The sequence below is a fragment of the Rattus norvegicus genome, chromosome 2 (assembly GCF_021556685.1).
Source record: "Rattus norvegicus strain SHRSP/BbbUtx chromosome 2, alternate assembly SHRSP_T2T, whole genome shotgun sequence".
Lineage (NCBI taxonomy): Eukaryota > Metazoa > Chordata > Mammalia > Rodentia > Muridae > Rattus > Rattus norvegicus.
Genome location: NC_141535.1, coordinates 195,497,446 through 195,523,574, shown reverse-complemented (window position 1 = coordinate 195,523,574; position 26,129 = coordinate 195,497,446). Strand labels below are relative to the sequence as shown.

Below are 26,129 nucleotides of genomic sequence, written 5' to 3'. Positions count from 1 at the left end.
CTGGTGTGTCTGAAGACAACTACAGTGTGCTCATATAAATAAATCTTTAAAAAAAAAATACCTTAAGAGCTATGTCCTGTTATTCTCTACCACCTTACAGAGCATGGGTTAGTATCTGTGTTCAATACATGCTTGGTTATGTAACTAAGTCTTGAACTTCCACTGTTTCCTTTTTTGGGCTCTTAGTCTTGCCATTGAGTGGTCTCTTTGGTCATCTGTTATTTTTGTTTCTGCTGCCGCTCTTCTGAACGCCTCTCAGATCTCTTTGTATCTCATCTCTCTGCCCCTTCCATTTAGTCCCTGTTGCCCTCAAATGGGTTTCTGCAAGGATCCCAACTAGACTACTCATGTCCAACCTGTTTTGTCTCCATTTTAGTGACTGTTTGATGCACCCACTTCTCTTACTGTGCAGACAAATGTTCCAAGGGATTACCTCTTCTTGCTTCTATAACTTTCATTCTCTCTTTGATCTTCTTGCTCTCCTTCCTAGCAATTTTCAAATGGTCTGTTATCTGAACATTCCCTCCCTCCTATTCTAGAATAACGTTGAGAAAATTAGTGTTATTAATGAGAACTTTAGTCAGTATCGGTGTTTTCCTCTGAGAAGTTTCCCTGTGTTACAGATATATGTAAAGGACTCCGCTCCATCACAACACATGGAATCATTTGCCTCCTGCAACTTCTTACATTCAGAAAGTTTTACAAAGATAAGTAAAAGCCAATTTTTGCTGACTTTCATATCCTCAGTTTAGAACAGCACATGTTGTGGGCCACAGAAATATTTAGTGGGTAAAGGTACACATCATCTAACCTGACAACCTGAGTATAATTCCTGGGACCCACAAGGTCAAAGAAGAGAACCAACTCTCACAAACTGTCCTATGACCTTAACACATATTCCACGGTCCATGTACACACACACAGAAATAAGTGCATAAGTAAGTTTTAAGTTTAAACTACTTAAAAGAGTGGCAGATGGACCTGAGTCAATGTCAATTGTGAATAAAAAGAGCCACTGAGATTCAAAAGTTTGATCATTGGCTCATCCTGTGTTTTAATCCCTATGTCCTTCAATCCTATTGTATTTATGGTTTTCTGCTGTTTCCTTAAAACTGTATTTTCATGCTGTGTCCCAATCAAAATTTCCATGTAGAAGGGAGGGCCTTGCAGTCTCCCACCCCTAGCCAAGGAGCTACTGATAACTGACAGGTTCTGGGAAGGAAACATCAGTTGGCTTTAAGGGTAAAGCCCCTCGTATGCTTGACTTTGCTCCAGTGGACTGTCCATACCCATGGGAATGTGAACACAAATTAGACTAGATGGATTATTCTAAGAGAAAATGAGGACTGGAGAGATGGCTCAGTGGTTAACAGCACTGACTGCTCTTCCTTAGGTCCTGAGTTCAATTCCCAACAACCACATGGTGGCTCACAACCATCTGTAATGGGATCCGATGCCCTATTCTGGTGTGTCTGAAGACAGCGACAGTGTACTCATATACAATAAATAAAGCTTAAAAAAAAAAAAAAAAAGAGGGCTGGAGAGATGGCTCAGCGGTTAAGAGCACTGACTGCTCTTCCTGAGGTCCTGAGTCCAATCCCCAACAACCACATGGTGGCTCACAACCATCTGTAATGAGATCTGATGCCCTCCTTTGGTGTGTTTGAAGACAGCTACAGTATGTTCATACATGAAATAAGTAAAAAATAAAATCTTTAAAAAAAAAAAAAAAGAAAAAGAAAAGGATATCAAGTTGAGAAGGGATGGGTTAGGGATAAAAGAGGTGATCAAAAATACATTGTATGCATTATGGAATTCTGAACAAGCACACATTTTAAAATTCTTGAGCTGCAGAAATGTCTCAGTAGTTAAGAACACTGTCTACTCTTCCAGGAGTCGCAGGTTTAATTCCCAGTATCCATATTGTAATTCAACTATCATTTAATTCCCAGCACCCACATGGTGGTTCACAACTCTTCATAACTTCAGTTCCAGAGGTTCTTCACTAGATATACATGCGATACACAGACATCTATGCAGGCAAAAGATCTATACACATGAAAATTTTTTAATCTGTGCATTTTTTTTATAAATGTTAAATGTAATCACGTAGGACAGATAGCCAACATTAGTTCACATATATTACATGTTAGATTTTAATGAACCTGAAAATTCCTTTCATCCATTGACATTGGCTATGATAATGTCATACGTCAGAGCGTTACTTACATGTTTGCAATGATGTCAGGGTAAACAAACCCACAGCAAAACTATAGCACACACATCTTATACAGCTGTGTACAGGACTTGAAAATGGTAAAACAGCCATGATAGATACTTGTAGCTTTGACCACAATTTCAGACCGTACATCTACTTAGAAAGTTTAGAATAGTATGCGGTTTCTGCTGGTGGCAACCTCATTCAGCTCATGTTTCTCAAATCTAACCCCTCTCCAAAAAGGTCTGGCCCTTGAGAACCCAGGCCTTCAAGCTTGGATGAGATTCATAGGAATACCACTACATCCAACTCTCTTGATTGCAACTGGAGGCCATACCGAGTGAGTGATAGGTTTATGTGAGTGCAGTCTCTTCAGTGCAACTGTATGCTAATGACTGCATACAGGTTTAAATTTAAAGGTCTCCATACTCTAGCTCTAGCCCATCTGTGTTTAACTCTTTAGTGCTTTTCCTCCTACCAGTACCCACTCCTTGCGCCATGTCAAGATCCCAAATACACTGCCTAATCCCATCCTTCAATCCTCGGGTGGTTTATGGCATCTGCCGGATACTAGTTTACTAATAAATGCTTATAAGTGAATCAATCTTCTGCTCCCTCAAAAGGTATTTCAATGCTCTGAACACACTTGAGTTCTCAGCCCATTGTTTAATTTTGACCCGTAACTCTTCATTTTTCTATTTCAACATGGAATTACAAAGTCCTTGCTGAAGGTGATGATGTCATGCTGCTATCAGTAACTTCCGGGAGGTTAAACAATAAACTCCTTCCTAGAAATGACCTTTCCTGGGTCTTCTGGCATTCATGTGTGAAAGTGTAAACAAGCAACCCTCATTGCTTACAGGACCTTTAGAAATGTAGCACAGGGTGGGGCTATGGCTCCGGTGGTAGAGTGCTTCCCTAGCTTTCATGAAGATCTGGGATTAATCCCAGTACCGCACAAACCAGGCATACTGGTTCAGACTGTGAGCCTAGCATGCAGGAGTTGGAGGCAGGAGGATCAAAAAGTCATTATCATCCACAGGAGGTGGAGACCAGCCTAGTCTCTGTGAGAAGAGAGTCAATCTAAAAAGAAGGAAATGAGGGAAAGGGGAAAAAATATCATTGGCCTCAAAGAGGAAGTCAGTGCCTTGGAGGTTGAACATATCTTTGCAACACAGCTTGAGGGTGACAGTGACATCATCTCTGAAAACCAAGACTAGGAACAGAAAAGTCAAAGGCTAAGTCTCAGAGCTGCACCTTAAAACTGGAACTTTCCTGAAAAGGTAAAGACCTTTCTAATTGCTCACCAAAGGACAGTTGAATCATTTGTGTAGTGGCTTCTGATGTGCTGCTTATTTGGGTGGGGGAAGGATTGCATTTGAATGGCCGCATAGCACAGGTCTCAGTGTGGAGTATGAGTCTCTCATGCCAGATCAAACTGCAAACAGCTTCGTTTCTGGTTCATCTTTCTGCTTCTGCCAAATGCTTAGATTATTATTCTTTGATGCTTGGATTATTGCTATTCTCTTTTGTGATTAAAAGGTGTGTGTGCGTGTGTGCGTGTGTGCGTGCGTGCGTGTGTGCGTGTGTGTGTGTGTGTGCGTGTGTGCGTGTGTGCGTGTGTGTGTGTGTGTGTGTGTGTGTGTGTGTGTGTGTGTGTGTGTACAGGTTTCTAGAGTTGTGGGGTAGATACCTTTACCTGCTGAGCCATCCCTCTTGCCCTAATTTCGATTGGTTAGTTGGTTTTATTTTCTTTTGTTTCGTTTAAGCAGGGTCTCACTATGTATCCCTGACTGGTCTAGAACTCAGGCTCTCCTTCAATTTAAAGAGATCTGCCTGCCTCTGCCAACTTGTGGGAATAAAGATGTAAACTCACCATGCCAGGCTCCCTTTGAATATTTTAGACAGATCCTGTGTAATCCAGGCTAGACTTGACCTCATGGCAAACCTTCTGCCTCAGCCTCTCCAGTGAGTGCTACCACACCTGGCTAGATTGTTGCCTTTGAAGGTAAATATGTTTGTTGCATTTTGTTACCTGGATTTGTAAGTATCTGTTTCTCTGTGGTAGTGGTCTAAGACTTAGTCTATCACAGTAGGGTGGCCTAGGATTTTTTATGTGATATTTCTTTGGGTTGCTTCTTCATATAGATCCACTGCTGCAAAAAAGCAGAGGTTTTCAGTAGCTCTAAATGTAAGGTCTAGTGGTAATTCACACTCCTCAGGAAAAATACATTTTAATACTTTAAATATATTTTATAAAGCATATAATGTATCCTATAATAAAATACAAGAAAATATGCTAATATTTTATGGTGTTCTACAATGAATACCATTGACTATTTTATTTTATTTTATTTTATTTTATTTTGAAGTGGGTTCTCCCTATACATAGTAACTGGTCTGGCCTGGATCTCACTATGTAGACCAGGCTGATTTCAAATCCACAGACTCCACTTGCCTTTCGCTCCCAATTGCTGGAATTAAAATCATACCGCCTCACATGACCAACGTAAATTTCAAAAGGAACAGAAGAGTGATTAAAAAAAGTGTTGCCCCTGCTCATCCTCCATGGACCGTGGTCTTCCTGTTCTCACAGACAAGACTTCCCACCAAGTTTTCTTGTCAGCACTTTCCACTTCAGATAGTGGCAGACACAGAAATGCTGACTGGCGAGCTACAGTATAATGTTGCCTTGCTCCTGCTTTAATGGCGCTTAGGGACAGGAGTCCTCCTTAAAGTCCCCCTCATATCTAAGGACAGACATATTCACTCATGAAAGCTGACTGATTAAAACACGTGAGCCATTTATGGAATTTTTCTAAGTAAATTGCCTTAAGATTCAGTGAAATTTGTAGAACCTCGATTTTTTTTTTAAATTATGGATTTGCCTAAATTGAATTCAAGTTGTAGCCACAAAAAAAAAAGGTTGTAGCTGAAATTTTACATATTAAAGTACCTGTCTCGTTAATTATTAAAAACATTGGAAAATATTTGTATAAGCATAAGATTGATTAAGAGAGTTCAGTTCCAGGGCTCGAGAGATGGCTCAGTGGTTAGGAGCACTGGCTGCTCTTCCAGAGGACCCGGGTTCAATTCCCAGCACCTACACGGCAGCTCACAACCATTTGTAAGACCAGTTCTAGCAGATCAGACACCCTCACATAGACATGCATACAGACAAAACACTGATGCACATAAAATAAAAATCTTAAAACAGAAGAAGGAGAAAGTCGGTCCGGTCGATCAGAACTGAGTGGTGTGCTTTCACACAGGTCTGCTTTCCAGTTTCAGTTCTTTCTGGCCAGCTGTTATTTGAAAATATGAAGGAGAACTTCCAGAAATAAACAGTCCTATACGCAGGGGTTGGGGCTCTGGTTGGTCTTTGACATCTTTACAGTATCTTACAAAGTATCTTCTGCAAACACGGCGAGGAGGCCACAGCTCAGAAAGGTCTATCGCCACTACAAGGGTTTTAGAAGTGTGCAAGAATGGACAGAAAATTCTGAGCAGGAGAGAGATCTGGCCTTGGATGGGAAGAAGTGTTTCAGGCAGCTTTAATAAAACACAGTGAGTAACTGAAAGGAATCCACATAGCTAGCAATGGGCACTAGGAGTCCAGGCAATGGTACTCTCCTGCCTTTAGATGCTTTACAGTTTTGTGGTTTGCTGGGTGTAATCTGAGTAGCACATGATTGTCTGGTGCCCAAAGAGACTAGAAAATGGCGTCTCGTCCCTTGGAATGCGAGTTAACAGGTGGCTATGAGCTGCCAGTGGGGGCTGGGAATCATCCTGGGTCCTCTGGAAGAGCAGCCAGTGCTCTGAACTGATGAGTCATCTCTCCAGCTCATCTCTGCATTCATTTCAATAGTATCTGTTCAGTGACAATGCAGACGTGTCTGAAAAGCCATCCTGCATCTCAAAGATGTTACTTTAAGGAAGCACCGTATGTCGTTATGTGTTACAAGGGAGGAGCCACCAGGTGTACCAAAGCAATACAGTTGTGGTGGCCCCCAAGGTGCTGGATTTTTGCTTTGTGTTTTTGAGTGATTGAATCAGTGAGTGAGGGGGATGGAGAGAGACGCTGAGTCTTATACAACCTCACAGCTAGTAATTTTCTTGATTTTTTTTTTACTTATGTCTTACTAATGTGCATGAGTGTTTGCCTGCCTGAATATATATGCATGCAGTACTGGTGCAGGAGAGATGGTGTTGGATTCCCTGGAACTGGACTTACAGATAGCTGTGAGCATGTACTTGCTGAGAGCTGAACCCTGGTCCTCTCTAGAGAAGCACCAAGTGCCGCTAGGCACTGATTCATCATCTCTCCAGCCCCTTAGTTTTGTTTGTTTGTTTGTGTTAGGGTCTCAAGTCAGAGAGGCTAACTTGGAATTTACTACATAGTTAAGGTTGAACTTGAACTCCTGATCCTCCTACTTCTCCTCCCCTGTGCTTCGGATTAGAAACACTTTCAACCACATCCAGCTGCTGATTATCTCTAAAAGCATAGAGTAAATGCTAAGCTAAAGGGTTCCGATGTAACTTCTCTGGTCATTGAATATGTCCAGGTGAACAAAGTACCAATGACACACATCACTGTCCCTCCACAGAAGGATTAGCCCATTCTGAACTAACCCCACCCCCAACCCCATTGAGTGCCACTGTCATGCTCAGACCCCAGACCAAACTAAAAAAATACCTGTTTTATTCTCAGGAGAAGACAGCATGGGAACTACTCCTTCCACACCTAAACCCACCATCAGTGAGTTCGGGACAAAAATCATTTCCCTGGGTGCTACAGTGAATTAGTAACAGGAAGAGTTATGTTGAAAGCCCCCATGGGGAGCAGTGTTGGCTAGAGTGTTTCTGAGGTAGAATTCAAGGGTACCACCACACTGCTGAAGCCAGTGCACACAAAGGCATCAGGAAGACCTGACCTGTCCCCCAAACTGAGTAGATCAGCTGGTAGTTTATGAAAATCTAATTCCTGTTTCTTCTTGCTCCTTCCCCTATAGATTAGACACTGGAACACACACAGGCGCGCGCACACACACACACACACACACACACACACACACACACACACACACTGGCAGTTACGAGAAAGTAGGGAAGTACCTGCTGAAGTCAGAACCACATCTCCCCAGGGCTTCCCACTCTACCTCTGCTCCTTTATTTCGTATACCCTTTCAAGTACAGCTCTACTTCTCATTTTAAAGGTCTCACTGAGATATAGCATGTAGCTCAGTGGTAGAGGGCTTGACCCAGTGTGCAAACAGTCCTGGGTTCACTTGCCCAGCACCAGCGAAAAGACTCACTGCCCTTCCCTCTGAAGAGTTGTAGCCGGCTTGCAAGTTCCCGTGGGTAGTGGTCGTGCTCAGGGTCTTATCCGAGAGGGACGGCAGGAGTAGGGCAGAGATACTGATCCCCCCAAAACTGATACCTTCCATGTTCTCTGCAGGAACAATCTCCACGGCAGCCCCAGTGACCAGTTCTACACCCTATTCCTTCAAACCCAAGTAAAGGAATACACTTATCCGGTCTTTGTGGCATTTCCAGTCCATTGGAGGGCTTTTTGTTGACCATTTTGTCTTGGGACCTTGGGAAGGACAGTCTGAGTGGGAGAAGAGATCAGGAATGGTGAAAGAACTCAGTGTTTGATCTTAAGAGTATAATAGTTCTGTTTTGTTTTGTTGGCAGGGGAGGGGGATTGAGCACATCTCACAATGTGGCCCCGGCTGGCCTCCAAATTGCCACAATCACCCTGCCTCGGCTTCCAAGGCGCTGCGCTACAAGCAGTATGAACTCAACATTGCCCAAGATTTGAGAGATCCCCACTCCACACTTCACACAGTGCTGGGGTGTGGGGTATTGGGAATGGGATTGAGAGAAAAGAAAGTCTCATGGCTGTGGGCCCCAAAAGCAAAATGCCTCTTTTCCAGCAGTGGGTGGGAGCAAGCCCCGTCAGCCCAGCCCATGTAAGAGCCTACATAAGAAAGCTAAGCCTGTCTTTCCAGAAAGGCTTCAAGGGGCCCTCTGCCAGCCAGTCATCTACTCCCTTTTGTTTCTGCTAAAACAGAAAGGAACACTTAATCCTGGCCTTTTTTGCTGGGGTTCTGCTGACACTGCTCCTTGTGATCCTTACTCTCCTCATCAAGAGCTGCAGAAAATGTGAGTGGTCTCTGTGAGACGAGATGAGCCTTCTCTTGCTGTGACTGAGAGCAGTGAGCGCTGGGGAAGAGGAGGGAAGGTTTGCTTGGCCCACCCTCTTTGCAGATCCACCTTCAGGTCCTTCCTTTCTCCTCCTTGCTGCTCTCCACACCCCTACACCCCTACCCACTAACCTTTACCCAAGGTGAGAGGCTCCTCCAGTCACCCTGGTAAGAGGACAACCCTCTTCTTCCTGGTGTATGCTACAGGTAACTCCAGTGCCCAGACCCGGTACCCTCACTCAGAGCCTCCCACCAAGGTAAGGACTATCTGGTGTTTTAAGGGTGCAAGAGGGAGACTGAGCATGATGGAAATGGTACACCAAATTATTTGGGGGAAGTTGGTTTATTCTGTCTCCTCTCGAAGTAGAATGTTGGCATCACTTTCTGGACTCTGGGCAAGTGGCTCTTTTATGAGTTCTGTTCTCTTTGAGTCCCCACTTTTCAGAGTTTCTGGGTCACTTTTAAAGAGACATCTTTTGCTTCAAATTAAATTCACTTGTTTCTCCTCTTTCTCCTCAAAAGCTGTCATCTATATCAAAGGAGTCGCTCACATATGCCAGCATGACTTTCAAGTCCTCAGAAGAAAACAGCAATGACTTGACTAGAAACCACTCCTCAGGCTTGGACCCCACTGTCTATTCTCAGATTAAAGTGACAGACCCATAGCTGCCTCTCCAATGAGGCAGAATGCAGGACCTCAGCTCAGCTCCTTCGACATGCTGCTTTCTTGTTTTGTTCCGTATGTTTGCTTTTGCTGTTTTCCACAAACTTGCGACCACAGTCTATATAAAGTTGCCACTGGAGTGATTTAGGCTTGATCTAGTGCAGTTGCTGTCAGTCATAAGGACCAGTGGTTAGTGACTTTCCCTGACAGAGGAAAGGTGTCAGTCATAAGGACCAGTGGTTAGTGACTTTCCCTGACAGAGGAAAGGAGGCTGTTGCTTTCACTCGGTAGCAGCCCCTTTAGGGACAACACCCCTAAACTTTTCCAAAGGGGGGATAGAGCTCAAGATAAAGAAGCACACTGATGATAGCCAGGGAGGAGCCAACCCTAATAAACAGTTGAAGAGTTACAAATAATGGCAGACCCTCCTCCAAGGTTGGTCCCTTCTTAGTTGTCATCCTGTCCCTTTATGTTCTCCAGAAATCAAGGTCAGAATGCTAAGTCAACACCAAGTACGTTTGTGTAAAACACTGCTAAAATGTGGGTTTCTATCTCCTTTGTATGGCATTAGAGCTTTGAATCACAACCTTGGTTGAAAATCAAAAGGAGAGATTAAACATGTTCATTTATTTCCCCCAAACAAATGGACAATCATATAGACTGCCCCAAGAAAAAAACAGCAAGATTCTTCTTAATTATGCAAGCTTAATCTAAAATGTAAGCACTAAGCAAGAAGAAAACATCTGTAAAATAAACCTAAGTGCTATTGGGGTAGAGAAGGACATTTGCTACCAGACTTGACAACCTGAGTTTAATCCTGGGTCTCACATGGTGGAAGGACAGAACTGACTCAAGAAAGTTGTCCTCTGGCCTTCACATTTACTCTGCGGTGTGTGTGCATAACATAGTACACAAACATGCATATACGCGTGTGTGCGGGTTCACACACACACAAATAATACATACACACATACATACATACATATATACATACATAAATACATACATACATACATACATACATACATACATACATACGAACCCATAACTATTATCACAGTATTAAGACCTGTGCAATCCCAGGCATGGAGAGATGAATTGGGCACATAGTCCTACCCCTAGCTGAAGAATTATTAGCAATTATTAGACACTTTTCTCCAAGAATATAGTCCCTGGTAAATTGACTATATATAAATTCAATACATGACCACTGGGCAAGACTGAAATTTGCCAGTAGCAGAAGGAGAATGCTTTGGTGGGGGCGGGGGGGAGGCGTGTTTGAAACTCAAAGAAGAATAAAAACTACAAGGAAACATGCAAGTATGGCATGTAGACCCTTGCCCTTTCCCTCAGACTGCTGAGGTGCTTGGAGTTCCCTCCCTAGAGAACGGAGTTGGGGCTGAACCTGAACTATGGTCATCAGAGACATTTCAAGAGCCCTGATCTAATCTGACAAGATACCGAATCTAATCAGCGCCCAAACTTCACTCCAACCCCGTTCACACAGGGCTGGGGACTCGAGGATTCTGGGCTGAGCTTACTCCTTCTTAGAAGGGAGCAAGGCACAGCAAATTGTGTGCTGCTGAGACTAAGAAAATGCCTCCATCAGTGAAAGGCTCACCTGGCAGGAGCAAGAACCTGACTTTGAATCCCGGGACCCATGGGAAAATGTGGGGCATACTGGTGAATGCTTGTAATCATAGCGCTGGAGAGGCAGAGACAGGAGGATCCCTGGCTCTCATTGTCCAGCTAGCCTAGCTTAATCAGCAAGGTCCAGGCCAATGAGAGACCCTGTCTCATATAAAGTGGACAGCTCCTGAGGAATGGCATCTGAGGTTATCCTCCAGCCCCTACATGTCCAAGCACACACATGAATGCACTTCTCCCACAGGGTAGCAGGGTTCTTATGAGGTCAGTGATGTCAGTGATGAAACAGGAGGGATGCCATATGGGAAGATGGTCAGCTTGCAGGGGAGTACGTGCCATAGTGGCAATCCTGTTTGCTCCCACAGATGACGCCTCATTCTGGCCTTGCTCTTCCTGATTGAAAAACACTTGTCATTTGTCACCTTTTTGTTGCTCATTGGTCAAAAGCAGCACCCACTTACACTGGTGACAGTTCCTCATTGGGGATGTGCTTTGGGGTCCAGAGTCTTTCCACCAAGAGAATATAAGAACCACAGACTCCATCGATCTTCTATTTTGGGATAAAACATTTGATACTGACTCAGAAATGCGTTGGAATATTATGCTGTTTAGGAACATTTCAATAAATACTTTTCCAATAATAACTAGGAGAATCCAGTGATTCTCCTAGGGGTGAATTTTCAACAATATTCAGATATTTATTGGCTAGTAAATAAAATAAATAAGTCATTTCCCTTTGTCCCAGATTCTGTGACCTCTTCTTCACTGTAGCTAATCTAATGCATGAGAGCTAAGATTTGGAGAGATTATTCAATGGCAGCCTTCCTCCAAAGATCTTCCGAGCCTCACTGTTGCCATCGGCCATAAAAGATTGCTGCAAGGTCACAGAGTCCTTTAGAAATCCTGAAAGGTCAGAGTCAGTCTCTGAGATGCAGACCAGTTGGCATGGAGAGTCTACTGTAATGATATCACTTTATTTAGGAGCTAAATGAAATAAATCTTCAGTCACGCGCGTTCTGCTTGAGCCATTTCCTTGAGTCAGGACATGTGGAAAGAACTTCAAATCGTTGCCTACTTTGTTGGGAAACAGAAAAGGAAAATTGAGTTGAGGGCTCTTGCCTGAGTGTTTGTCAACATAGAGCCACAAACTTCACTTTTCTGAGCCTATTTTCCTCTCTTTTAAATTGAAGATTATGTTCCCATACTCGGGAATCTTTTCAAGCAAACCTAAGCATCCTCAAAGCTTCTCTAGATGGCAGAAGACAGGGATATATGTAAGAGCCACTCCCGGTATTCCCAGGCTTCCCGGGAACAAAATACCCAAGGCTTTTTTTTTTTTAATTTATTCTCTCTGTCTCTTCTCTCTCTCTCTCTCTCTCTCTCTCTCTCTCTCTCTCTCTCTCTCTCTCTCTCTCTCTCTGTGTGTGTGTGTGTGTGTGTGTGTGTGTGTGTGTATGTGTCATAGCACATGTGGAAGTCAGAGGACAACTTGGTTCTCATTGACATCGGAGTACTGGGAATTACACTCAGGTCAACGGGATTGGTGACAAGCACCTCTACCTACTGAGCCATCTTACTGGCCCTGAGACCACCAATGTTTGTTTTCAGGTCTAGAGTGTGATGTCTTCCCTATGAGACTTGTCAGCTGTAGGAAAGCTTGATACCTAGGGCTTTCTCCCCTCTCACTGAGTTTTGATGGTACAAATATATCTGGCTTCAAGGCCCAAGAATAAGAAAAGTAGAAGGGATTTTAGTTCAGGATGCTGTTTTCCCAAGGATGAGGGAACAGGTCATGGCTAAAACAGGTTGCTGGCTCCTTGCTAAAGAGAACAGCCTTGGATTCCATTGTCCCATCATTTATAGCATCATGTCTCCTTTGCTTATTCTAGTTGACAAGCTTACATTTGTGCTTGTGTCTGCTTGTTTGTACTACTCCACCTCACCACCCCACTTTCTTGTTTTGTATGAGACAGAGTCTCACTCTGTAGTCTAAGCAAGTCTAGAACTCACTACGTAGTCCAAGCTGGCCTCAGACTTGAGATGCTTCTGCCTGGGCTTCTGGGAGTAACACAGCTGCTCAGCTGTTCTCCTCTTTCACATCATGCACTCCATGAAGACAGACGCTATCTATTTTGTTTGTCTTTGTAACCTCAGCAACTAGCATGTTCCTAGTTTGCAAAATGAAGGGTGTATGAGTGAGGTGGGTGGGTCATGGGTGGGTAAAAAACTCAGAAGAGTATGGAAACAGAGTGTTTATATGGAGAAAAACTAGCTTGGAGAAGAGAAATGTCGTCCAGGGTCGTATCTTTAAGAATAAACAATAGGTTTCTGAAATAAATATAAACTACAGTTGTATCCTACAGAGGATAGAACCAGGCAAGCCCTGAAGGCCTTGCTTTCTGTATATCCCTCACCTCCACTGGTCCCAAAGCTTCTAAATGGCAAAAAGGCAAGACTGCTGTGGGAGCCTTTCCTTTACCTTCGTATAGAGCTTACTCTGCATCTGCATGAGACCCAAATCTCACAGAGCAGCCTGAGACCATGAAGACTTATCTTCACATCTCAGCTCCTCGGGGCTCCCCCAGGCACTGGCCCACTGTGTGTCATTAACAGGTCTTTTGTCATTAGGGTGCTACTGGGATTTGGTGATGGTGGTGGGTTTCTGTTTTGAGGCTTTTGTTTGTTTGTTTTATCTTAATCATTATTTTCCTGAAATGATTTTCTGTGTTTCCAAACCCAGGTGACTGGAAGCTATCTTGTAATTTATCTCATAGCATCTTCATTGTCCAAGGCGTTTCCGTGCTTTCTGAACGCAAAAAGACAAAAGCAAACAGCATTGCCTTGGCTAAAAGGAGGCTTGTGGTATCCTTTCAGCCAGCATCCTTTCAGTTCTGCAAATTCTTCAGAGCTTAGCAGAATGGTGAACTCACCACATGCTGACCTAGAGAACGTTCCAGATGATAAGGTCTGCCTGTGTCCCAGGCAGAGACATACAGTCACAGTCCTCTCTCTATGAAAGGGGAGAACTAAAGACAGGGCTCTGCTGGGGCTGAGGATGCAGAACTGAACAATTAAGGATGGAACTTACCAAGGGGATGGAGACCATGGACGGAGCTTGACTTGCTTGTGGGTTTCTATTGATGCTTTTGCCAGTAACTGTCCAAGGGAAAACAGAGACACAAAGCTAAGGGCCGAGATCTCAGGCCCACCTGCTCCGCACAGATCCCTTGGCAAGGAGACCTTTGCACACTTGCTGGCCCAACTAGGGTGGTTAGAGAGGCTCCATCATTTGACAAGAGCCTTGTCCCCATCCCTACAAGTGAGCAAAATGTTTCAAACAGGCAGTAAGGATAATAGGCTCCTATCCAAGGGTAGTGTGCTGGGGATACAAGTAGCCCTACAGATATGGAACCTGCATATGTTAGCTCTGTCTTCCTTCTTCCCTGTCTGCAACTACCTCCACTTAAGATTACCAGGCTTCTTCCACCACCTTTCATAACGCCTTTGTCACAAGGAGGGTGGATTACATCCTCCTCAGCCTGTAGGCTGGCTAGCGGCCTTGGCACCTAAGTGACTAGGCAGTAAGAGGAGGGCCACATTTATTCACATGAAAGATACTCCTCGAACTCTAGATCCAACCCCCCCCACCCCCCAGGCTGCTTACCTCCTCTGTTTCTTTGGCTTCGTCTTCCTCTGGACATATGACTGATTAAAAAGATGATCCCCAGCCCGCTAATCAGTACACAAACGATCAGAATGGACATTCTAGAAGAAACCGCATCAGATATCAGGTCCTTTGGAAGGAGACCTTTTGGTTTTCTTCCCACACCAGTTCCATCCCAGCCCCGGTAGCTCCTGACAACTACATTCTGGAAGAGTGGTCCTATTCTTTGGACCACATTATTTGGATCTGATAGGCATTTGACCAAGCTGGGCCAGTGATCCCTTCCCCAGAAGTTAAATGGGGACAAGGAGTGGAAAACCACAGACTTTGGCCACTCCTCAGAATGAGGGAGAGATAAACTGAGGAACTATAAATGGGTGTCACCTGCTATGGCAAAAAGAAAAGGAAAGCAGAAACAAAAGAGCAGATAGGAAGAGAGAGGGAGAAGGGAAAGACATACAAGAGAGAAGAGAGAAGACATACAAGCAGGAGGATAGTTTAGTTGGTGTTGAAGTCCAGCCTCCACACAGGATCGGTGTTCTCAACTGGAAGCAGGGATATCTGGAAGGTGCATAATAAATAAACACAGACTACTTTTCAGGTACAAACTGACAGGCAATTTTTCAAGGCTTAAAGTTACTCTCTCTTCTTTCTCTCTCTGCTCTCTTTCTCGCTCGCTCGCTTGCTCACAGCTTGAGGCTGCACACACCCTGCATTCTCTTGTACACTCTGCTTTTCTCCTGTGCGTTTTTCTTTTCTCGAATCCCCATACTCCTACACACCTCTGTGAGTTCCCCTTTCACTCACACACACACTCTCCATACACACCTCACATTCTCTATTCACTCACTCTTCACATACTCTTCACATGCTTTCTCTCTCTCTCTCTCTCTCTCTCTCTCTCTCTCTCTCTCTCACACACACACACACACACACACACACACACATCTAATGCACACCTTGCTCTCACTCTCCACTTGCTCCTCACATGCTCACACATGCTCTCACATGCTCACACATGCTCTCTAGCCTTTTTCTTGCCCCAGTATTTTCTTGATACTCCAAAAGCAGGTAGAAAAAAAAGACATTGTATAATCATTGCTAAACCAAATTCAAAAGAATAACCACATCCCACAAAGAATTAAGAATTACAATTGTGGAAAGATCAGGAATTCAAGGCCCATACCTAAACATAGTAAAAGCAACATACAGCAAACCAGTAGACAACATCTCAATTTTTTTAATAAAGGATCAGGTGAAAGGACGTTGGTATTTGGCGAGTGGGAAGTTTAGGGAGATTGTGTGTCCCTGAGTCCACTGGCCCCGAGCAGCTGCTGTGGGACTTTGGGGGAGGTGGTTCTTACCAAATGCTGGGTGCAGTGGATCCTCTGCTATGTCTCAGGATACAGCCTCCTCTGGGGAGCAAACTAGCTAGCTGCTAATTTCTTTCTTGATGATAAAATTTTTCACTGGTGTTTGATAAACCTAAAAATAATTTCTGTCTTCATTTCCTTGATGACTAAGGATGTGAAATATGGTTGTGGTTATATATATATATATATATATATATATATATATATATATATATATATATATATATATATGTGTGTGTGTGTGTGTGTGTGTGTGTGTGTGTGTGTGTGTGTGTGTGTGTGTGTGTGTGTGTGTTTTGTTTGCTTTTTTGTTTCAGGCTTTGACCATTTTATATTCTGGGGATAACATCTTCCTGTCAATGTATAGCTGGCAAAGATTGTGTCTTGTCTTGATTGACTGTTTGCTTTGCAGAAGGCTTTTGGTTTGTACCCAGTCTCTCTGGTTAATTACTCCCCCTTTTCTCCTGGTGATCTAAATGTATTGAGTAAGCTTATATCTCTACCTATATCTATAAGCATTTTCTCTAAGTTTGACCCCGGTAGTTCAAAGTTTCTCATGACCTGCTAAGGCCTTCCATATCATTGAAGCTGGTTTCTGCTCAGGATGGGAGATATAAATCTATTTGCACTCTTCCAAATATCACTACCCAGTTTTCCAGCATCACTTACCAGAGATGGCCTTCTGTCAAATGGATCCATTTAATCACTTTCAGTGAAAAAGTGGCTGCAGTTATATGGGTTTATATCAAAATTGTATGTTCTGTTCCACTGATGTATATGCCAATTTTGTTCCCCTACTATGGTGCTTTTGTTATCGTGTTCGTGTACCATCAGTCTTATTTATGTAGTTAACATTCTGCATTTCCTGGATAGGCTTGGTTATCGAAGATCTTTTCTGAGGTCATATAAGCTCCTAATTTTTTTTTAATTTAACTTATTCGTTTACATAAGAATGGACTAGAATTTAGAGGAGGATGTCAGTAAATCTGTAGATTGCTATGGGTAAGATAGAAAAGTATTAATTGCTCTAATCTCTGCATATGGTAGCTCGGTTTGCTCTTAAGTATTTGAAGTTTTCACTGTAGTGGATTTTCATTATTTGGGTTGAGTTTATTCCAAGTCATTCCAAGTTATTTTCACACATATGTGTTTGTAACTCTCTTTCTGTCTCTGTCTCTCTGTCTCTCTGTATCTCCCTGTCTCTGTCTCTGTCTATCTCTGTGTTTGTATGTGTGTGTGTGCATGTGTGTGTGTATGTGTGTGTGTGTGTGTGTGTGTGTGTGTGTGTATGTGCATGTGTTGAATATCCAATGCTCTTTGTAAGTTTTCCTGTGCATTTTCATTTTTGTTGGTGTGTGGTAAAGCTGTTGAGGTGCTTGTTTTCTTAATAAGAGACATTATATGAATGGAATATCACATATCATTATAATGTTTATTTTCAATGATATTATACTGGGCATTTTTATATATTTATTGCCATTTGTATTGTCCATCTCTCTTATTTTTCTATTAAAAAACTATCTTATAAACAAAAAAAAGAATTACAATTTTTCCCCAAAGTTTCAAACTTCCCCTATTCCTAGACCTGTAGCTAAAACAATAATTGTAAATTTATCATTAGTTAACTTTTAATTTTTGACTTATTATACTTTAACTTATGACTTCAGAGCTCAGAACAAGGTCAGCTACTTTCATTTTCCTGTGAAGCTCGAATGATAAATGACATGGGCAAGGTTGCCAGGCAGTGGTCAGAAAGAATCAAGTTAACCCTTGACTCAGTAGTTCTGCTAGCTTTCTGTTCTTTGCACCCAACGACTCTGGTAAGAGTTCCAGTATTTTGACTTAGGTTTGCTAGTATATAATTTTATGCATTCTATACTTCCTTACCCAGGAACCATTCTCAAATGTTATACAAAACTTATTTCATAACTTCAATATTTGTTTTCCTTTCTTGGGGTCCCAATATTGGCTCTAATTCATTTTCTAATAATTTCTTCAAACTTTCTTTGTAAGTCAAGCATTAATCTGGAACTACCATTGTGCAGTTATTACATTGTTTCCAGATGAGCACACACAGCCTGCACCTGGGCCATTAGGGCTGTGCTGTGCTGTGCTCCTATGCCTCAATTTCCAATTGTTTAAGGATTGTTACATCAAGGAACATCTAGTTTCACAGAATTCACCAGAGCAGGAGGAGAAATAGGAAAGTCAGATATAATAGAATAATTATGTACACCAAGGCCAACTGAAAAGCAGTCAAACACAAATGAAATCTATACAGCTGTTGTCCAGGGCTAATGTTAGAAGAAATGGAAACAACTGTATAACTGCATATATACAGTTATATATGCATATATATATGGAGAGAGAGAGAGAGAGAGAGAGAGAGAGAGAGAGAGAGAGAGCGCTGCCTCAGGCTACTGAGGTGTCTGCATCCCAACCTTCTGCAGGCAGGCAGTCCCTTATTTCAGATGTCGGGTCCCCTGGAGGAAGGTATCTCCTGCTTCTCAGGGTCCCAGACACCATCCTTCTTTACAAGGAGCAGCCACAGGCTTCTGACATGTCTCCATCCCGGCCTACTGCTGGCAGTCCTTGTCATGGTATGCTGTCCCTGGCAAATTGGTAGAGTGCTTGTGAATTGGGTGTGGTAGCACACACCAATAATCCCTTGGCTCAGAAGGAGGAAGCAGAGGCCTCAAATGTTTAAGGCCCTGCCAAGGCTCAATGCCCCAGTGAAGGGGAATGTCAAGGTGGGGAGGTGACGGGTGGGTGAGTGGGTGGGGGAGCACCCTCATAGAAGCAGGAGGAGGGTGAATGGGATGGGGGGTTATGGACAGGAATCTGGGAAAGGGGATAACATTTGAAATGTAAAAAAAAAATCTAATAAAAAGTAAATAAAAGTTAAAAAAAAAGTTTAAGGTCAATATGGTCAGCAACATAAGAAGTTGGAAGGAAACTTTTTCAGATCCTGTCTCAAAACAAAACAAAAAAGAGATGTTTCAGAAGTTAAGAGCACTTACTGCTCTTAAAGAGGACCTGGGTTCAGTTCTCGGGTGGCACACGGCACCCACATGGCGGCTTAAAACTATCTTTACTTCCAGTTCCAGAGGACCAAACTCCCTCTTCTTGGCTCCACAGACACCGGGCACAAATACACACACACACACACACACACACACACACACACACACACACACACACACGCAAAAAAATCATACACATAAAATAAAAATGAATCAAACGTTTTGAAAAATAGAAGAGAACTAGGGAAGAGTGACACAGAAAGATGAGGAGGCGGATGCACGTGCCAGCATCAGATGAAAATGGCTAGAGGCGAAGAGAGAGTCCTGATGAGTCCTCGGTGCCTGATCCCTGTCTCTGTATTTCAGACAGTTCTCTCCTTAGGATGATGCCCCCTGTTATAAACTAGAGGCTATTTTCTGCTGCTTTCAAACAAACAAAAAAAAAGATAGTCTTTTTAAAGAAACCAAACCATTACAATAAAGATGACCGAGGTAGAGAAACACTACAGCTGAAAAGTAGTAGTCGTAACCCAGTCACTACATTATATTGTGGTTCGCCCCATCCATACCCGTGACCCAGCCATCTCCTCAGATCCCGACTCACCGGGAGCCCTCTGCCTTTTGAACAGCTTTGGACGTCTTACAGCTCCGGGTCCTGTTGCCTGAAGTGCCTGAATCAGAAAAAAGGTGTTGGTAACAAAGCCTATTCGAAGACCCTTCCTTTGGTTCCAGCTGCATCCCCACCTGGCTTCCAGGGAGGATGTGCACTCTTGGCTTTTTGTATAAAACAGCACTAACTATTGCATAAACGTGCTGTGGACAGGGGACAAGCCTGGAGTGAATAGGGGCTGTAATCCAACCCACAGTGCACCTTTCCCAGATTTGCATAAAGGCCCTGTGCAGGCTAAGAGCAGTTTGTGGTTAGAGTCCCAGGCTAGATTCATTCCCAAGGGGAAAAGTCTTGATGTATCAAATAGACAGTCGCATCATTAGGAAATGGATCAACCGGTGACATAGCTCCTTCTGATAGCTGCTACCAACCCATAGAGGAGACCCACCTAGCCTCCTCTGTGTTTCTTTAAAGGAGCAGGTTTTGATAAGACTCCTCTTTTCCTGAGCCTAAACCTCAAGAGACACACATGATTTGGAACTCAGCCAGCGAGGATGTTACCCCCTCGGTGGTTTACTTGTTGAATCAGTTACCGGTAGATTAAATGTAAGACTCTTCCCAGCACAAGACCTGGAGAGGTAGGTGGCTGTGAGGCTGCTCACAAGTCCTTCCAATGTGTTTTCCTACTGCCACTGGGCTCTAGGCAGTGACAGGAAAACACATTGCTTCCCAAAATAGGAACAATGAGAGAACAGTCCATGTCTTCCACTACTCTCTGCCTGTAAGACGGGGGCTTTCAGGTGCTAGAGAATTTTCCAGCCTCTAGAGAAGGCACCTTTGAACATTGGGAGACCCCAAGAGTTAGCTACAGCTAAAAGTCGCAGTTATTTATCTTACAAAACTTTGGCCTTCTGGTTCCAGTCCCTCCCAGTAGCCTCCAAGATACAATTACATCCCACGTTAGTAAAACTGGGTGCTGGCAAATTTGACCACAATATTTAATTTATATAAATTATTAAATTCTTTAAGCTGCACTGTTACAAGAAACCCAAGTCTCTCTTTTGCAGCCTCACTCACTTCTTAAGGAGCCATCTCCAGGGTTCTAGACCTGCAAGGCTGAGCTTTCAAGACAGCCTCAAAGCCTTGACCATCAGTACGAAGATCTCAGGTCTATGAGACCTTCTAGCCTCTTCCAAGGTCTGTGAGCCGGGATGCCGGGAGGGAAGGGAAGTTATAAGCATACCTAGCACTTAGACACTCTTCTTTCTTACAAACTTCTACCTGAACAATAGTCCATTGTATTTAGTGGGATCAAGAGAGCAGGCTATCTCAAATAATACAAGAGGCACTTGAGTTGGTAACCACTTCCTTCAATGAGATTTTTTTTTTGTTTTGGGTTTTGTCTGGTTTTGGTTTTAGTTTGTTTTGACACAGGGTCTCACTTTATAGCTCTGGCTGGCTTGGAACTCATATAGATCATGCTGGCCTTGAACACCTCTGCCTTCACACCACCAGACCTGGATCCTTCAGTGAGTTTTTACTACCTCAGCAAACACCCATTACCCTTCAAAGATCCCTTGCCAGTCTCTTTACCAGGTGAAAGGCCATTGGCCCGGTCTTCTCTGTTGTCAGTCACAATCAGCTTTGTAAAATCCATGTCATCTCTGGCAAAGTCCCGCTGGATACCACACCAGTACCAGCCTGTGTCCTCCTTGACCAGGCAGGAGACAGTGATGATGAGTTGGTCTCCTGTGTCTTTCAGGGCCACACGGTTGCTGCTATTAGGGGTGAAGGCAATAATGTTGCACGAGTCCCTGAAATAGCCACGGCACCAGTACTTGGTGTGGTCCTTGTAGTGGGCGTCATAGTTACAGATTGCAGAAGCTGTGTCCAGCTCAACGCCTGATTTCACCTTTTCATCCATGACCATGGCATCTGTGAACAAACACACACACACACACACACACACACACACACACACACACAGAGCTCATTATTCTTGAAAACACACCAAATCTCCCCTGGGGCCTGGAAGATAATTAATAGGAATTTAGATTTTGCTCATTTATAAATGGTCAGTATTACAGTTTGACTTGTGTGTGTTCTTCATATGTTGAAACCCAATTCGCTATACAGAATGTGTTATGACTGCACTTGGAAGCAAGACCTTTAAGAAGCAATTATGTCATTGGGGTGCTCTCAAATTTAAAAAAAAATTGTTATATTTTGTGTTTATAAGTGTTCTTTTCCTGCATTTATATAAGTGCACCAATCTCTACCCAGCACCCAGAGGTCAGAAAATGACATCTCCTGAAACTGAAGTTCCAGGTATGAGCTACCTGCTGAACCATCTCTCTGGCCCCACTAGGGTACCTCTTAATCCAATATGGCTGCTGTTCTTATTTAAATTCTTGTTAAATAAGCCATGTGAAGTCACAAGACAGCCATCTGTAAGCCAGAAAGAATCTCCAGAATGACGCCATCTCTGAAGAAACCTTTATTTGGGGATTTGTGATAGTTAATCTTGATGTCAGCTTGATTGGATTTAGAGATGCCTAGATCAGTCAAGCAAATCTCTGGATGTTTCTATATGGGTGTTTACAGAGAAAATAGACTAAGGGAAGAAGACAGACCTTCCTGAATGTAGGTAGCCCTAATTCATGTGCTTAGCTCCCAGCATCCCGTGGAGAAGTCTGTCCTCCGAGTCTGAGAATGTGTGAAATGTGGACATAAGGATCTTTGAGCTTGAGGTTTGCTGTGCCCCTTAGCTCTGCCCCTAGCTTCCTACCTTATCTTGGCAGCCACTAAAAGGAAGTGAAAGGTTAGGAGGCCTGTTCTGGCTGCAGAGGACTGAAAATAAAAGGATTCTGATTTTAGGATCTGATAACTTGCCATACAAGACCAATGTAAGTATCTTTTCGTGTTTTTGTTTTTGTTTTCAAGATAGGATCTATCTAAGTAATCCTGGCTGTCCTGGAACTTGCACTTTAGACCAGGCTGGCCTCCTGAGTTGTATGAATAAAGGTATTCACCACCACTGCCCAGCTTTAGTGCCAGTATCTTTATCATAGCAGGATATTTCGTAATGGGGAAGTAATGCATGCATTGTTCAGCTTCACTACGGCTTGGAAAATACCTGATAAAAGACGAGAGAGGACGAGAAAGCCCATCACTCTCAGCCTTCAAGTGTATATTGCAGGATCCCTACCCATCACCACCAAGAGGCTGCTTCCAGTGTCTTACAGGAGGTTAACACATTCCTACAAATCAAATTCATATCCTAAGTGTCAATTTCTTCTCATCACAACCAGACGAGAAGATCTTGTGATCCTCAGTTCAAGGATGCTGACCCACAGAGATCTGCAATAAATCTAAAGGGGGCACAATGGAGAGGCGACACAGCTTGGGGCAAGTCCAGTCTCTGACTACTGTCTTTGGTGTCAGGCTTAGACAGAACAGAGATAAGAAGGTCTGCTTGTATCTTCGCAGACACGTGAGGGAAGAAATGGGGGAGGGGAAGACTTCAGGACAGTGAAAAAAAAAAACTGCAGAGCCCTATTATTAGTGAAGGTTTTCAAGTTCCCCACAACTCCCTTATCAGAAGCAAGAACCTAGGACCTCTTGATAGGACCTGTTAACATGATATATTTTCACTTTTTCTTGTTCTCCCTTCCAACTGCTGATATGCTTCAAACTGCTACAGCAAGCAGGGGCTTTAAGTAGACAGGAGGCTCTAGCTGCCTCAGAAGGTTGTGGCTTAGAGGGCTCCTCACCAACATCTTACCGGAAAAGAGAGCCAAGGAGAGCAGTAGGAGGGGCTCCATGCTGAGAAGGAAGTGAGCCTTCAGCTGGAATAACTCGAGGGAGGATCTCAGGAACCCTGGATCTGTTTGAGGGGAACACATGATTGAGTTAAAGTGGTTCCATCCTGTGTAAAGGGAGAGCCCCCAGCTATTCTGAGCAATCCTGCTCTGCAGGGCCATCTGGGCTGTGTGCGGTTGTGCAAGGGGAACCCATCGGAGGGCTATCACTCATGAATGGAATGTTATCTCTGCAGCAACTCTGAAAATCTGAGCTCCCGTAAGAGCCCAAAGCAGTCAGAGTCCCAACCCCCTCCTTGATGAAACCCACTTGACAAGTACACTTTATAGACACCACCACTGGCACATGTTCGTGTGGGCAACTGTACCCCCTCTTTTGCCGTGTGCTAAAAGAGCCTGTGCCTCTTGTTCCCCCACCCCCATCATTCTTAGGAGGCCCAGTTCCTATTTAGATGGGAGAAATCCCAGCAAAGAAATCCTTAGCTAACTTGAGTCCCAAACTGCAGTGAAGACCTAGGGAGCATGGTTAGAGGTAGAATGATGGCTGTCGGAAGCTAATGTGCTTGCAAGCTCGAGTACACGAGTGAAGCGGTCAGCATCTGGGGCTGGGGCTTCCAGATTCTAGAAAGTTTTTCTGAATAGAGCTGGGACTTCACATCAAGTAGGCAGTAGTGGCTCCTGATTCCTAATAGGTGCACACATTCTGACCACTAGCCATGACAATTCTTGAACCACCTTAAATTCTCAAATTTAAGCTGGATCACTCTTCTTACACCCTAGAGCTAGCTAGTACTTCCCTCCAAGGCCCAGAAGTAGATTGCTTTTCTGCATTGTGCAATGGCAGCCTTTCTTGAGAAAGGGGCACCTTCCTCTAATTCATGGGAATTCAGCATATGCAGCTTGCATTATGATGGGGTTTTACCTACATTATATTATATTATCTGTTCCTCATGGATTTTCTCTCTCTCCTCCACCTCCCTCCCTCCCTCCCTCCCTCCCTCTCTCCCTCTCCCTCTCTCCCTCCCTCTCTCTCTCTCTCTCTCTCTCTCTCTCTCAATCAATCAATAAATCGTGCGGACAAGAAGAAGACTAGAAAGAAGGCTATAGATTAAATAAGGCTGAGTGACCTCTATTAGCAAATGGTAACATTAATTCATTACAGTGCCCGGATAGTCTGATAACATATTAATTCATTACAGTGCCCGGATAGTCCATGCTATTAGCTATTTGTTTTAGGTGTGTTAATGGTATCATCATAACCTATTTCTGTTGCCATGGTCAAAACACAGACCAAAAGGAACTGGGGTGAGTAAAGGGTCATCTTTTATAAGAGTTGCCTTGGTCATAGTGTCTCCTTACAGCCATGAAAACCCTAACTAGGACAGCCTGCATGGTTAGAGTTTGGCAGTATGACGTGTGTCTTTCAAAGGTGATACAAACTTCTACCTCAGACTTTTGTGCTGCTACCTTGGGGAAGTTGGCCATCATTTTATGAGGACTCAAGCAGGCAATGGGGAGCCTCACGTGAAAAGGAAACAACTTGCCAATAGCACCTTATCACTCATGCCTGAGTGTGTCGGAGCCCATTGGCACGAGTTTAAACAGTGTCTGAGAGGGGAGTGAGGATGATTATAGGAAAGGTAAAAAACAGAGGGAGAGACAAGAGATAGATTTGGGAGGGCTGTTAGTGAACACCAAAGCAGCCTCCAAGTTTATTTTGCATAGCCTTTTTATACCTCACAGTGCAGTGGGAAACCAAACCATAAGCTAGCAGAAACAATTGCTTCTTTTCCAGAGGCCTCCCTGTTCCTTCCAACAAGGTCAGTAGAACTTTCCTCACCTTGCCTTGAGCTTCAAGTGTACCTCCCTCCTATGGTTCCAAGCCTCGGCAGGCTGGGAAATCTGCCAGGAGACCCTGACCACCTTGACGCTGCCTGACTTTTTACTCAGAAGCAAGCAAATGGCTCCCAACACCTGAGTCACACTTTCAGATGTCTGATCCAGCAGTCAATCTCATGAGAGATCAAGGATGACCCTGAACCTGGGACCCTCCTGCTTCCATCTCCAAGGTGCCAGAATTACAGAGTGTGCCATCTCTGGGTAACACTGACTGGTTTCTATCTAGTATTGACAGAGATAAGGACTGCAGTTTTTAAAAATCAGTATTATTTTCTGTATAGCATAGACAGTTGTAAGCATTTATTATCTCCTCCTGCTCTGTCTAGGTCACAGAATCAGGGTCATCTTTTGCTATATATCAAGTTCAAGGCCAACCTAGATTATATGAGATTCAGTCTCAAACTGGAAAATCAAATAAAACAAAAAGAGAGGGGCATGAAGATGCCTATAGTCCGTGTTAGCTGGAACTGTTTATTCTGTTCCTCTCTCTTAAGGCTATGATTAACCTTTATGATTCAGGCAAGGAAAAAACAAATAGTTACCAAGAACCCACATGGAGAGAACCACCTCCACAAAATTGTCCTCTCACCTCAACATGTGTGCTGTTACAAATGTCCTGCCACACATCTACACATCCACATGGCATGAATATGTTACAAACAAGGAGAGCAGACAGTAGTTTAAGTAAGTGGGCCAAGTTCACAGACTTAGAGCCAGTGTGATCTGATGTGAATTCTAGCAGAGTTGGAAAATAGCAGTAATAAAAATCTCTTTCCGTTGCAGTATCTCCTCTCTCTCTCTCTCTCTCTCTCTCTCTCTCTCTCTCTCTCTCTCTCTCTCACACACACACACACACACACACACACACACACACACACACACAGAGCCATTATACTGCAGAAATGCAGAACACTTTAGAATTACTTTGTAGAGTCATCAGTCATCTGAATAAGCAAGGCTTCTCACTCCTGTCCTACCAGCTGTAATAGTTAGGGGCAGTG

The 26,129-nt window shown here is 43.6% G+C and overlaps 2 protein-coding genes across 23 annotated transcripts in view; one reads left to right on the top strand and one right to left on the bottom strand.

Moving 5' to 3' along the window:
• The first annotated feature begins 3,298 nt into the window (after positions 1–3,298).
• On the top strand, positions 3,299–11,750 carry C2h1orf162 (similar to human chromosome 1 open reading frame 162). 11 transcript variants are annotated; one of them, XM_087613590.1, is made up of 8 exons: positions 3,369–3,501; positions 3,991–4,226; positions 6,930–6,977; positions 7,677–7,734; positions 7,916–8,193; positions 8,295–8,386; positions 8,635–8,684; positions 8,950–11,484. In XM_087613590.1, the coding sequence occupies exons 5-8, from the start codon at positions 8,093–8,095 to the stop codon at positions 9,091–9,093; spliced, it is 387 nt and encodes a 128-aa protein (XP_087469716.1). In that variant the 5' UTR covers positions 3,369–3,501; positions 3,991–4,226; positions 6,930–6,977; positions 7,677–7,734; positions 7,916–8,092; the 3' UTR covers positions 9,094–11,484.
• Tmigd3 (transmembrane and immunoglobulin domain containing 3) overlaps positions 7,366–26,129 on the bottom strand; it is a 76,288-nt gene continuing 57,524 nt past the window's right edge. For 4 of the 12 annotated variants that reach the window (XM_087613529.1, XM_087613539.1, XM_087613533.1 and 1 more), the window contains 6 exons: positions 23,193–23,294; positions 21,002–21,343; positions 19,403–19,469; positions 14,403–14,503; positions 13,827–13,894; positions 11,412–11,809 (listed from right to left, as the gene is read on the bottom strand). In XM_087613529.1, coding sequence (XP_087469655.1) covers positions 11,798–11,809; positions 13,827–13,894; positions 14,403–14,503; positions 19,403–19,469; positions 21,002–21,343; positions 23,193–23,232 — 630 coding nt within the window. In that variant the 5' untranslated portion in view covers positions 23,233–23,294 and the 3' untranslated portion in view covers positions 11,412–11,797. Of the gene's footprint in view, positions 7,830–11,325; positions 11,813–13,826; positions 13,895–14,402; positions 14,504–19,402; positions 19,470–21,001; positions 21,344–23,192; positions 23,295–26,129 lie in introns of those variants that run through there. The other 8 variants (XM_087613559.1, XM_087613563.1, XM_087613555.1 and 5 more) reach the window with 5 other exon arrangements.

What these genes read in the sequence shown, in the direction of transcription:
- C2h1orf162 (XM_087613608.1), top strand. Translation starts at nt 8,093, where the DNA reads ATGGGATTGAGAGAAAAGAAAGTCTCATGGCTGTGGGCCCCAAAAGCA. An exon ending in GCCCCGTCAGCCCAGCCCAT is followed by an intron (nt 8,194 to 8,294) that starts GTAAGAGCCTAC and finishes CTGCTAAAACAG; the next exon opens with AAAGGAACACTTAATCCTGG. An exon ending in ACTCAGAGCCTCCCACCAAG is followed by an intron (nt 8,685 to 8,949) that starts GTAAGGACTATC and finishes TCTCCTCAAAAG; the next exon opens with CTGTCATCTATATCAAAGGA.